The sequence below is a fragment of the Malaclemys terrapin genome, chromosome 22, assembly GCF_027887155.1.
Source record: "Malaclemys terrapin pileata isolate rMalTer1 chromosome 22, rMalTer1.hap1, whole genome shotgun sequence".
Taxonomy (NCBI): Eukaryota; Metazoa; Chordata; order Testudines; family Emydidae; genus Malaclemys; species Malaclemys terrapin.
Genome location: NC_071526.1, coordinates 16,180,935 through 16,191,713, shown reverse-complemented (window position 1 = coordinate 16,191,713; position 10,779 = coordinate 16,180,935). Strand labels below are relative to the sequence as shown.

General features: G+C 61.0%; 1 protein-coding gene across 4 annotated transcripts; it reads left to right on the top strand.

Annotated features, from left to right (window-relative positions):
• Positions 1–1,585: 1,585 nt before the first annotated feature.
• SMIM12 (small integral membrane protein 12) lies at positions 1,586–4,789 on the top strand. Of its 4 annotated transcripts, none has more exons than XM_054011638.1 (3): positions 1,586–1,700; positions 3,073–3,176; positions 3,523–4,789. In XM_054011638.1, exon 3 carries the CDS (start codon positions 3,554–3,556, stop codon positions 3,830–3,832), a length of 279 nt encoding a protein of 92 aa, XP_053867613.1. In that variant the 5' UTR covers positions 1,586–1,700; positions 3,073–3,176; positions 3,523–3,553; the 3' UTR covers positions 3,833–4,789. The 4 variants fall into 4 exon arrangements, with proteins under 4 accessions (XP_053867613.1, XP_053867609.1, XP_053867611.1 ...); XM_054011634.1 differs by having other exon boundaries at positions 3,073–3,202; XM_054011637.1 differs by lacking the exon at positions 1,586–1,700 and adding an exon at positions 1,744–2,049 and having other exon boundaries at positions 3,073–3,202.
• Positions 4,790–10,779: the final 5,990 nt, after the last annotated feature.

Genomic DNA, 10,779 nt, shown 5'->3' with positions numbered 1-10,779 from the left:
TCTCACGTTCTTGTCTGGTTTAAGGGAAGGGGAGGGCTGAGTCTGGAGTCAGCTCCTGACGGTGGGGATTCGCTGCTCTGCTCTGGGGGCAGGAGCGAGGTGGCTTGTCAGGATGCTGGGGAAGATGCAGAGCTGAGTGCATCTCTCCTACACAACTCACGATGCTGCGAGGTGGCTTGCCACGTCTGCTGCAAGGGGTCACTGGAACAGACTTTATTAGCAGAGGGCTCGGCCCTGAACGGTACCGCGGCTGAGACTAGAAGGGGGCTCCTGACAGCGTCTGCAGGGAGCAGCGTTACCAGTTGAGCTCCAGCGAGTGCCTCCTGCCTGAGCCCCCCAGGAGCTGGGTGGAGCTCTGTATTGAGAGGGAGCAGCAGGGCTGGGAATCGGGGAGCGCAGGGCTGGAACCGCTGGGGGGAGGGCTGTGGGTCGGGACTGAGAGGCATGGCCCAGCCTGCTCTTCACTCCCAAGCTGTTCGGGTGGTTGCGAGGGACTGTCTCCAACCAGAGAGCTACATCCTTGGGCAAACCGGCTGTTTGAGTAGCCCCAAGGTTCACCCCTTGTCAGCAAACACAGCTCCGGGGCGGGTGTCGGAGTGGCTCAATGATTAGACCACGAGGAGCCATCCGAAGTGACAGGGAGCGAGGTGAAAGGGCAGGGGGCCAGTGCTGAAGACGGCCTTGGCTGGAGTCTAAGAACCGGCCCTCGCAACGAGGAGGAGAATCCTCAAGCCAGCTGGCCAGGGTGTCCCACCGCATCCCAGCTCCCTGCGGGAACAATCCCCTTCTGCCATCCCCCCGGTGCCTGGCCTGGATAGACAGATACCCACCTTTCCTCCCTCCCTGTTCCCAAGCGGTGTGGCTGGTTTGAACCCACGGCAGAGCTTGGATCAAATGTCCACACGCAGAACCTGGCCCTGGTGCCTGGCGGGTGGGACCAGGGAGAGATGGCCCATCCAGGCTCCAGCAGCATCAAGACGCCTGGCAACCCGGTCAGGGGCCTGGAGCACCAGGTCTCCGTTTGCAATCTGGCTCCCAGCCCACGGCCTGGGGTTGAATCCCAGCCCAGGTTGGGCCAGGGCTTGCCCAGGTTTGGAGAGGGCTCGGAGGGAAGGGGTGTGTGTGTGTGATTTTGACTGAGGGGAGTTCTTTGCACCGAAGCCCCGAAGTCCAGCCGGGTCGGAGCTAACAGGCACCGCAGCATCCGACGAAGTGGACATTCACCCACGAAAGCTCATGCTCCAATACATCTGCTAGGCATAAGGTGCCACGGGACTTTTGGCTGCTTTTACAGACACCGCAGAGTTTCCTGCAGCGCAAACAGGGATCCCGGGGGACTAGGGTGACCAGACAGCAAGTGTGAAAAATCGGGATGGGGGTGGGGGGTAATAGGAGCCTATAGAAGAAAAAGACCCCAAAATCTGGACTGTCCCTATAAAATCGGGACATCTGGTCCCCCTACGGGGGGCTGCCCCAGGGCAGTGACATGGGGGGGCTGGGGGTGTCCCCGGCTGGAAATCAAGCCCCAGCCAGGCCGGATCCTGCGGGCAGGGAGGTGTGGGGGCCGGTCCCAGCCCGGCCCTTCCCCGCGCTCTCCAGCAGCGCTCTCCGCGGCGCTGCAGCCGCCAATCGGGCCGCGAGGCTGCGGCGCGGCCTGGCCCGGAAGCCGGCGGCGGGGAGAGGGGCGCCGGCCTGGAGAGGTGAGAGGGGCCGGGCCGGGCGGCAGCGGGGTCCGGGTCCGACCTTCCCTGGAGCCCGGGGCCTCGGGGCTCCCCGGCGGGCCTGGCCCCTCTCCCCGGCCCGGGCGGCGGGTTGAGTGCGGGCAGAGCCGGGCTCGGCTGGGTCCCGAGGGGCGGCTGCGGGAGGCCGGTGCCCGGCTGTCCGGGCGCAGAGCCCCGCTGCCCTTGCTCGCCGGCCGGGGGGGGGGCTGCACGGAGCGGCCTGGACCCCGGCCTGGACCCCCCTGTCTGCGGCGGGCCGAGGCCTCCGCCCTCGGGTTCCTGCCCCGGGGGTCAGGGGGACTCGCGGGCCCTGCTCAGCACAGGCGGAGTGTGTGGGAGAGGGACCCTGCCCGGGGGGGCTGAGCCGTGTGCGTGGGGAGCCCGGGGCAGGAATAGCGGGTGGGGGGGCGTGGATCGGGGTCGGGGGGCAGGGGCTGAGCCGTGTGTGTGGGGAGCCCGGGGTTGGAATAGCGGGGGGGGGGCGTGGATCAGGGTTGGGGGGCAGGGGCTGAGCCATGTGCGTGGGGAGCCCGGGGCTGGAATAGCGGGTGGGGGGGCGTGGATCAGGGTTGGGGGGCAGGGGCTGAGCCGTGTGCGTGGGGAGCCCGGGGCTGGAATAGCGGGTGGGGGGGCGTGGATCAGGGTTGGGGGGCACGGGCTGAGCCGTGTGTGTGGGGAGCCCGGGGCTGGAATAGCGGGGGGGGGGGGCGTGGATCGGGGTCGGGGGGCAGGGGCTGAGCCATGTGCGTGGGGAGCCCGGGCTGGAATAGCGGGGGGGGGGGCGTGGATCGGGGTCGGGGGGCAGGGGCTGAGCCATGTGCGTGGGGAGCCCGGGGCTGGAATAGCGGGTGGGGGGGGGCGTGGATCGGGGGGCAGGGGCTGAGCTGTGTGCGTGGGGAGCCCGGGGTTGGAATAGCGGGGGGGGGGGGCGTGGATCAGGGTTGGGGGGCAGGGGCTGAGCCGTGTGCGTGGGGAGCCCAGGGCTGGAATAGCGGGTGGGGGCCCATAGATCAGGATGGGGGGGCATCCCCCATCGGCAGAGCTGTGTATGCACTGTACAGCCCCTATTACTATCCAGAGGCCGCCAGAACTAAATTCCTTTCCTCTCCCTGCCCCAGACTAACCAGCCACTGCCTTGGTTATCCCCTTGGGTGGAGGGATCAGGATTAGGATTTGTGTTTCTACCTTGGTTTCCAGGCAGAACACACAGCCCAGGGCAGGCTCCCAGCAGCGGTTTCCTGGGGGCTGGGAGATGAATGGGAGGTGCGCTGTTCTGCCCTTTCTCTTAGGGATTGGGCTCTGCTGGAGCAGGAGACCCTGGAGAGGATCATTTCCCCTTGCCTTCCCCCAGGCACCCTAGAAGCTGTCAGGATTGGGGGGGAAGGTTGCTGGCGTGGAGGTTTCAGCCCCCTAACTGCCCTGGAACCCTGCAGCCCAGTTGCCGAGCTACCCCAGGTGGGAGTTTGACCAGTGCCACCCAGGTGGGTGTTTGGGGGACACACACGTGAAGCTGAGATATCTAGCCGCCTGGGGGGTACCAGGGTGGAGGTGACTTGCCTGGAGTTCCGGGTTGGGGCGTTGGAGCTGGGTGTATCTGGGCCAAGGGGCAGAGTCAAGTGTGTGTGGTGATTTTTGGGCTCCCCTGGGGTGGAGGGAGGTGCAGGGTGGGTCACGTGGGGGGATGACGATGGTTTGGGATCTTGGAGGTTTGTCGGGGGAGCGGGGAAAGAAGGGGGCGACTCTCCCTTGGGTGGGGGGCGGGTCTATGCAGCTGTGACACTGACTCTGCCCCCCTCTCCAGAACACATCTGGCGCTCTCTCCTGGCGACGCCATGTGGCCTTTGCTGTGGATGACTGTGCGGACCTACGCCCCTTACGTCACCTTCCCTGTGGCCTTTGTGGTGGGGGCGGTGGGCTACCACCTGGAGTGGTTCATCCGTGGTGACTCCCCGCAGCCGGCCGAGGAGGAGAAGAGCATCTCGGAGCGGCGGGAGGACAGGAAGCTGCAGGAGATTGCGGGCAAGGACCTGACTGAGGTGGTGAGCCTCAAGGAGAAGTTGGAGTTCACCCCCAGGGCCGTGCTGAACAGGAACCGTCCAGAGAAGAGTTAACCAGGCTGCCCAGGCACCTCCAGGGCCCTCGGGGGTGTGAGCCCTGCCAGCTTGGCGTGACTGCTTCCCCCTTTCCTTTGGGTTGGAGCTGAGCACTCAGTCCATCTGGCTGCAGGTCAGGACCCTGGGTCCCTTCGCCGGGCTCCTGGAGACTGTCCCATCTCACCCATGTGTTTTCAACCCAATACACCAATATCTGGCTCGTGCTGGGCGTGTCCCCCCCTCCCCTCCCCCGGCGCTCGAGGGGGCTGCTTGTTAGAGTTTCCCACCCATGGATGGAGGAGGAGGCATGGCTAAGGGGGCAGAGCTGGGCAGTCTTGGCCATTGCGGCCCGAGTTTCTAAAGCACCCAGTCGCACAGCTAGGGAGAGGGATGACGCTCCAGAGGCTGCGCAGCTCCTGGAGGAAATGGCTGCACTCCCAGAGTGAACAGGCCCTCGATGCTCGGCCCGCCCTGTCCTGGATCCCTCTGGATCTCCCTGGATTCTGCAGGTTTCCCTTGCATGGAAACAGCCAAGACTTGCGTCCTGTCCAGGTGGCGGAGCGTGGCTGCCTCTAGCCAGAGACCGGGGGTGCTGGAGGGTGTCCCCCCTAGGAACTGAATTGCATGGGGTCAGGAGGAGGGCAAGGAGGCTTGCACACTGCTCGCTTCCCTGTTCCTGGCTGGGATTCCCCCTCACTTCTCAGGACCCCCAGATTCACCCTCCCCAGCCTGAGGGCTCCAGCCCCCTTCGCTGTGGTGGGTGCTCCTGGCGTCGGACTGGCAGCTGGGCGAAGCATGAGGGAAGCTGTAATTTCCTGGCAGGCCAGAGACTGGTGGGGGTAGCTGGAAGTCATTTCACCCTCCTGCCCTTGGCAGGGAGCTTTGGGTGCGTTGCTGTGGGGCCGAGGTTTGGGGAATTAAATGACCTTGCAGCTGTGAAGAACGAAGCCAGATTAAACCAGCCTGAGAACTCGGGGCCTCCATTTTCTTCTTTCCCTCTGAGTGTTTCGGCTCCCGGTTGGTACCGTTCTGTCCCCCTGCCTGACACCCAGCAGCCGAGCGGGACGTTCTAGGGAAAGATCTCGCCCCAGCAGCGTGGAGCTCCTGGTCCTGCTTGGCTCTGACGCAGCGGGAGGGGTGGCTGCGTCTCTTCCCCAGCAGCCCAGGTGGGGTGGGGAATGCTGCCAGCAAGGCCCTCTGTGCACAAGCCGTGGCTGGGTTTCCTCGGGGAGGCAGCCTGCCTGGAGGTGAGGGGAGACTCCCCTCTTCTAGAGGGGCTTGGAAATGCAGACCTGGCTCCTCCCATCCCCCAGTCTCCACCCTGTCCTGCTGGGTCCCGGCCACGCCTCTCCTACACGGGAGCTCGGCCTGATGCTCCCAGAGCAAAGCCCCCGTTACAAACCTCCCCCGACCCCTGAATATTCCAAACACCACAGTGACAAGCCTTTGTGTTTGCTAGCAGCCACTGGGGGGGAGGGGACGACTAGTGACCCCCTTAAAGGGGCCCAGTTCGCAGGGGCTGCAAAGGCACAATGCAGGAGGTGCCGTGGGTGCTTGGTACTTCCTGACAAACCGGTGCCTTTAAGAGGTCTTGAGGAAGGCTTGTCCAATGGTCGGAGCACTAGCCTGGGCTGTGGGGGAAGACCTGGGTTCAGCTCCTGCTCGGCCACCGACATCGTGGGTGGGCCCTGGGAAGTCACGTAGTCCTCTTGTGCCTCGGTTCCCCATCTGTAAAATGGGGCTAAGAGCACCGTGTTGTGAGAATAAACACGAAAGGGGCTCAGATCCCCCGGGCCGGATCAGTATGAGAGAGAGAAACTGGGCACCCGCAATCAGCTGCCACTTGGAGGCTGAACGCCCACAAAGCTTTGTCTGGGTCCAAATCTGCCCCACTTTTAAAGGGAGAGAAACGTATTCCAAGTAGCGAGCTGCTTTTCCTTCATTGTAACCAGGGTAGCTGGGAAGAGCCTGGCTGGGCCATGGGCTGAAATGTGCATTAGCAGGAGAAGGCATTAGATCTACATGGCTGATCGCTGCCCGCCCACCCCTTTCCTGGGGGGTGGCAAGGGTCGGGTTTGTTTTGTTTTAAAGGGGATTTTGCAAGATGAGTGCAAACGCTTTCACAAGAGCCTGACCTTTCCTGCAAGCTGCTCAGCGCTGGCCTGTCAGCCTGGGTTCATAGCCATCTGCGTGGCTGTCTTCGGGAGACAGCCAGAAACTGCCCTGCGCAGAGCTCTGGCTGTCAATCATTGCTACTAAATGATAGGGGGGTGGGGATGGAAAGTCGCCTCCCCTTCACCCGCCCACCAATCTGGACTAATATTTTCTTGACCTTCAGGCCCTCACCCTGCTGCCTGCCTACTCCTGGGACCGCTGCCATTGACTTCAGTGTGTATCCACTGGCAGGGGGTGGGCCCAGCACCTCCCCGGGGGAGTAGGGAGGGGAGCTGGTGCCCCTGGAGAGTAGCCATGCTAGTCCAGAGGAGACAGGAGGAGGGGATTGGACTGGAGGCCAGGGGCTGGCGTGTGCAGCTCGGGGAGGAGTGGGGGTCTGGCGCAGCAGCTGGCTGCTGAAGTGAGGCCTCCCCCTGCAGTGGCTGCAGTTGCTCTGTCAAAGCCACCGGACCGGCGGTTTGAATTGAATCCAGGTAGGGCGCTGGCCCCTCGGGCATACTCTGCTGCAGGGGCTGGGCCTGTGCCCTGGATGGGGCGAGTTCAGCCCGCCCTCTCCTGGGGCCTTTCGCTTCCCTGCGGGTGGAGATGAGTTAGCTGCTGTGATCCAAGCAGCGCCCTGGGGTTCGACGGGGCGATCCTGGCTCCTGGCTGTCGGGGCGATCCTGGCTCTTGGCTGTCAGGGCGCTGCATGAGGCCAAGAGGAGCATTCGGCATTTCCATCGTTCCGGGCACCTCGGCCTGGAAAAAACCTCTGGTGGTCTCCAGCTGGTGCAGCCCCTGCAGTGCTGGGAGCAGAGCAGCTCTGCGGGCCGGTAGAGCCAACTCCACGGCAGTGGGAGAGCCTGGCTCAAACACCCAAATCTGAGCAGCGAAAATGCCTGAAATCTACCGACAAGTCCCCTAGCGTGTTCCCTGCTCTCTGGGCCTGGCTGTACCGTGAGGCGGTGCACCCCAAGTGGCAGTGAGGTGCATTGGTGCCCGTGCTGCTTCAATCTCGCGGTAGAAAAAGCACAAAATGGGGGGTTCGGGAGGAGCAAGTGGGGTGCTGCCCTCCTTCAGTGTGACCCTGGAACTGCAAACTGACCCCTCTCACCCAGCTCCTTCTGTTGCCCCTACTGAGCTACTCAGTGCTCCCCAAACTCGTTAGGCAGCTGGGGCGGGGGGGGGGGGGCCCCGCCGGCCCCTGCTCTGGCATGTGCACAGTAGCAGAGAGGTGGCACTTTTCAGCCAAGGACAGTGCAGTGAACCTCCCGGTCTTACGTGGGCTCTGCAACGTCTGCGCAGAATAGATACAACTTTCTTAAGGTCTCAGCTAAGAGGACCCTGCACCAGCCCAAGGCACAGAGCTCAGCTAATGTCACCTGGGAAGGGACCTGACCTCATTTCAAAGGTGCTGAGAACCTGCAGCTCCCTCTGAAGTCAGTGGGGGGGCAGGGTGAGGGCTGAGCACCTCTGGACACTGGGTGGGTGGGTGCTGAGTGTTTGCTTGTGGCTCAGGGGTGTGTGTGTGTGTGTGTGTGTGTGTACGTGTCCACACACACGTGTATGCAGTCTGGCCCTTTGCTGCGTGTGTGTATAGGTGCAGTTTGCGGAGTGAGACGGCGGCTTGGACAGTGTTTCTTTGGAGCCTTGTCAATTTCAGTGACAGGAATTTGACCTTGCTGGATGGTGCAAAGGGAAACAATGTTGGCAGCTCATAGGGCTCCACACCCTGGCCAGGGAAGCTGCCCGGAATGGAAGCGCAGTGGGATTTGGAGCAAGCGCCCTTGGTGGGGGACTCCCTCCTGTGCTTGCCAGACGGTGACCAAGGGCCCCAATGCTCAGACGTACGTAGGTGCCTAAGTCCAGGGATTGCAAGGGGAGTCAGGCACCTAACGCCTTTGAGGATCTGGGCCGAAGAGCCCAGAGTGCCACCCCTGAAGGGGGCTAGGGGCTGCAGCGATCTCCACTCTGCCAGGAGAGAGGAAGCAGAGTGAAGCTGACCCTTTGGGAGAGCACCCCGCAAAGGATTCTAGGGAACACTGTCAATCATCATGAGTCTCCTCCCGTCCCACTGTAACCCCCTGGATGTCAGCGGCTTTCACCAGGTGTGAGTTTGGCCCAAATACCCCAGGAGGAACACAATGGACCTCAGAGAGGGAATAGCCTCTACACTGGGCTCTAGTCTGACTCTGCCACAGACTCACCAGGGCTTTTGCCCTGTCTGTGCCTTGGTTTCCCCATCTACAAAATGAGAGCAGCGGTATAATATTTCCATCTCTGCCAGGCACGTGCCGGCCCATAGCTAATTCATGTTGCTTGAGGCCTTGAAAATGCCAGGGGTTAGGTAAACTACAACTATTCATTAATTCCACTGTCACTAACCATGCCAGGGCTTGAAATGCCTGAACCATCCTGACTTATTCTGGTGCCCTCAATCGAATCTGGCTCCGCGGTGTTGAGTCTCCAGTTGGCATGCTCAGCATTTGGGGGCAGGATCTGGCTGGGATGGGGCTGCTAACACATTCCTGATTCTTGGGGTTCCCCCCCCCTTTCTTTCCCGGAGCCTTCGCTCTCTGCACCAGCCTGTCCTTCCACTGCGGATGACGACCAAGCCCTGATGTCAGCAGCCTGTTCAGCACTTTGTATCGCTACAGCCCTGTTTCCTCGAGCGCTCTGGGGTTAGAGGTCACCCTATTTCCCACACATGTTATGGATGGTAATAGCTGAATTAGCAGCCAGCTTCGCGCTGGCTCCTTGATCCCCCGGCTGACAACTTTATGAGCAGCACTTGCCGTCTGTGTTTATCGCCTGCACTTGCTCCCAAGTCGGGCTGTAATAATAACCCTCTGCCCTGCTGTCCTTCCAGCCAGGAATCCCTGACCAGGAATCCCCGAGGAGCCCTCCGGAGTGTATTATCCCCATCGGAACCGAGGGGGAAGGTGAGGGGCTGGGAGTTGGCCCAGATCACCCAGCAGGCCAGCGACAGGTCAGAAGCCTGCATGTTTTCCTTGCCTGGCCCTGCCAGCTTTCTGCGGAGCGGGGAAGGTTCTCCCGGAGCTGGCCAAGCCGCCTCTACCACCCCGTTGGGGCCCTGCTTGCTAACGGCCTGTCCTTGTGCCACCTGAAATCCAGCACCTCAGCAAGGGCACCTCACCCCCTCGCTGCCAGCCTCGGCTCACCCAGGGGCCATCTGCTGCCACCCAGTGGCCACTGCCCACTAATGCAGAGCATTTGCGGGGAAACCTGTTGGGGCATTTTCAAAGGTGAGCCTTTTGCCTCAGGAACCTCACTGACGCAAGCAGGGAGCAGAAGCCACGTGGCGAGCCCAGCACAGCTCGTGGCCAGCTCCTCAGCAGGTGTAACTCCGGCACAGCGGATGAAGCGATGCTGATTTACACCAGCCGAGGATCAGGTTCCCGTATTCAGATGAAGTAGCTAATTTACCTGGCCCTTTGCAGCATTATGTCTGAGCACCTTCTTGTAGTTCCCGGCCATAGTTTCCCAGGCATCTAACCATCTTCAGTAGCAGGATCCTGGTAGGTCTGTGATTCCTACAGCCCCCCTGAAACCACTGGGGAAGGGCGTGGGTGGCATAATCCATTTCCCTAACTCCCAAGCCACACCTGTCCCCCTGCTGGAGGGAATGACGTCTTTAAAAGCTGCACAGTCCTTCTGATCACCCTGCTGCCCAGAGAGCAAGTCACTTGTTGAGCTGTGTGGTGCCCTGTGAGCGCTCATTTCCCAGCAGAGGCAACTCGATGGCGAAAGGATATAGGCGCCTGGAAGCGAATAGTTTTCCCCATTGTCTTTTAATTGTTTGGAAGTTGCTTAGCTGGTTCCATTGTGTTGCTTCCAGTAGCCTCCTATTAAACTAGAACAATGCATTCGTCCAGGAAAGTCTTCAAACCCAATATTCAATAACTTCGCCTCACTGCCCGGGTCCCACCAGTGTTCATTAAGTTCTCACATCTCACGATTCTTAGATGATTCCACGTTCAGCACACACCCAACACCCATCAATTGTGTTATTCTCTTCCCCCTCACCAGCAGCCCGGGACGGTTAGCCTCATTTAACAGATGGGGAAACTGAGGCACTGAGCTATGAAGTGACTGTCCCAAGGTCACACAGGGAGTCTGTGGCAGAGCTGGGCATTGACCCCCCCAGAGCTCCCAAGTCCTGGTTCAAAGAGTCCCAATCAATCCCAGCAATGCGCTGCTTATGAACAAGCCACCAGGCAAGGATTATTCCCTGAAATATGCAGCAACTAAAGTAACTGGGGGCAGGACTATTCATGGTAACTTGTGTTGAATAATCAGGCTTGCTACACACTAATTGCCAGCTCTTACACGAGACCATTCAAGGAACAAATCAGCTCCCAGGCTGTTATCATGCAGCTGCATCGTCCAGCTGGGATGTAGCTACCACGCTGCAAGAGCCTTTTGGAAGGGGGTCAGAAAACATTTCCAGTAGCAACAGCGTAGCCGTCTAAGGCCGAAAGCATCGTCTGTGCAAAAGGGCAGCAAAGCAGGACATTCCATCTCCCTGGGTGGCTGAAGGAGCACACGCTGTCTGAGTGATTCCCTTCCAGATTCTGGGGGCAGGAATTCCCAAGGGGGTGAGGAGGAGAGAGGGTTCCCCTGCAGCCGATGCAGAATCTCCAGCTTGGTCCATGCTGCACGTAAGTGCACCAGGGAAGCCTATGATTAGGAAGACCAGAAGGATAAGTGCCTGGCGTTCCGTGGGCAGAGATGACTTTGTTCCTGCTCAAAGCTGCTGGGCTGGATCAAAACCCCGTAGCTGCAGCAGG

Bases quoted from the DNA above. Each gene is read 5' to 3' on its own strand.
- SMIM12 (XM_054011638.1), top strand. From the start codon at position 3,554: ATGTGGCCTTTGCTGTGGATGACTGTGCGGACCTACGCCCCTTACGTC.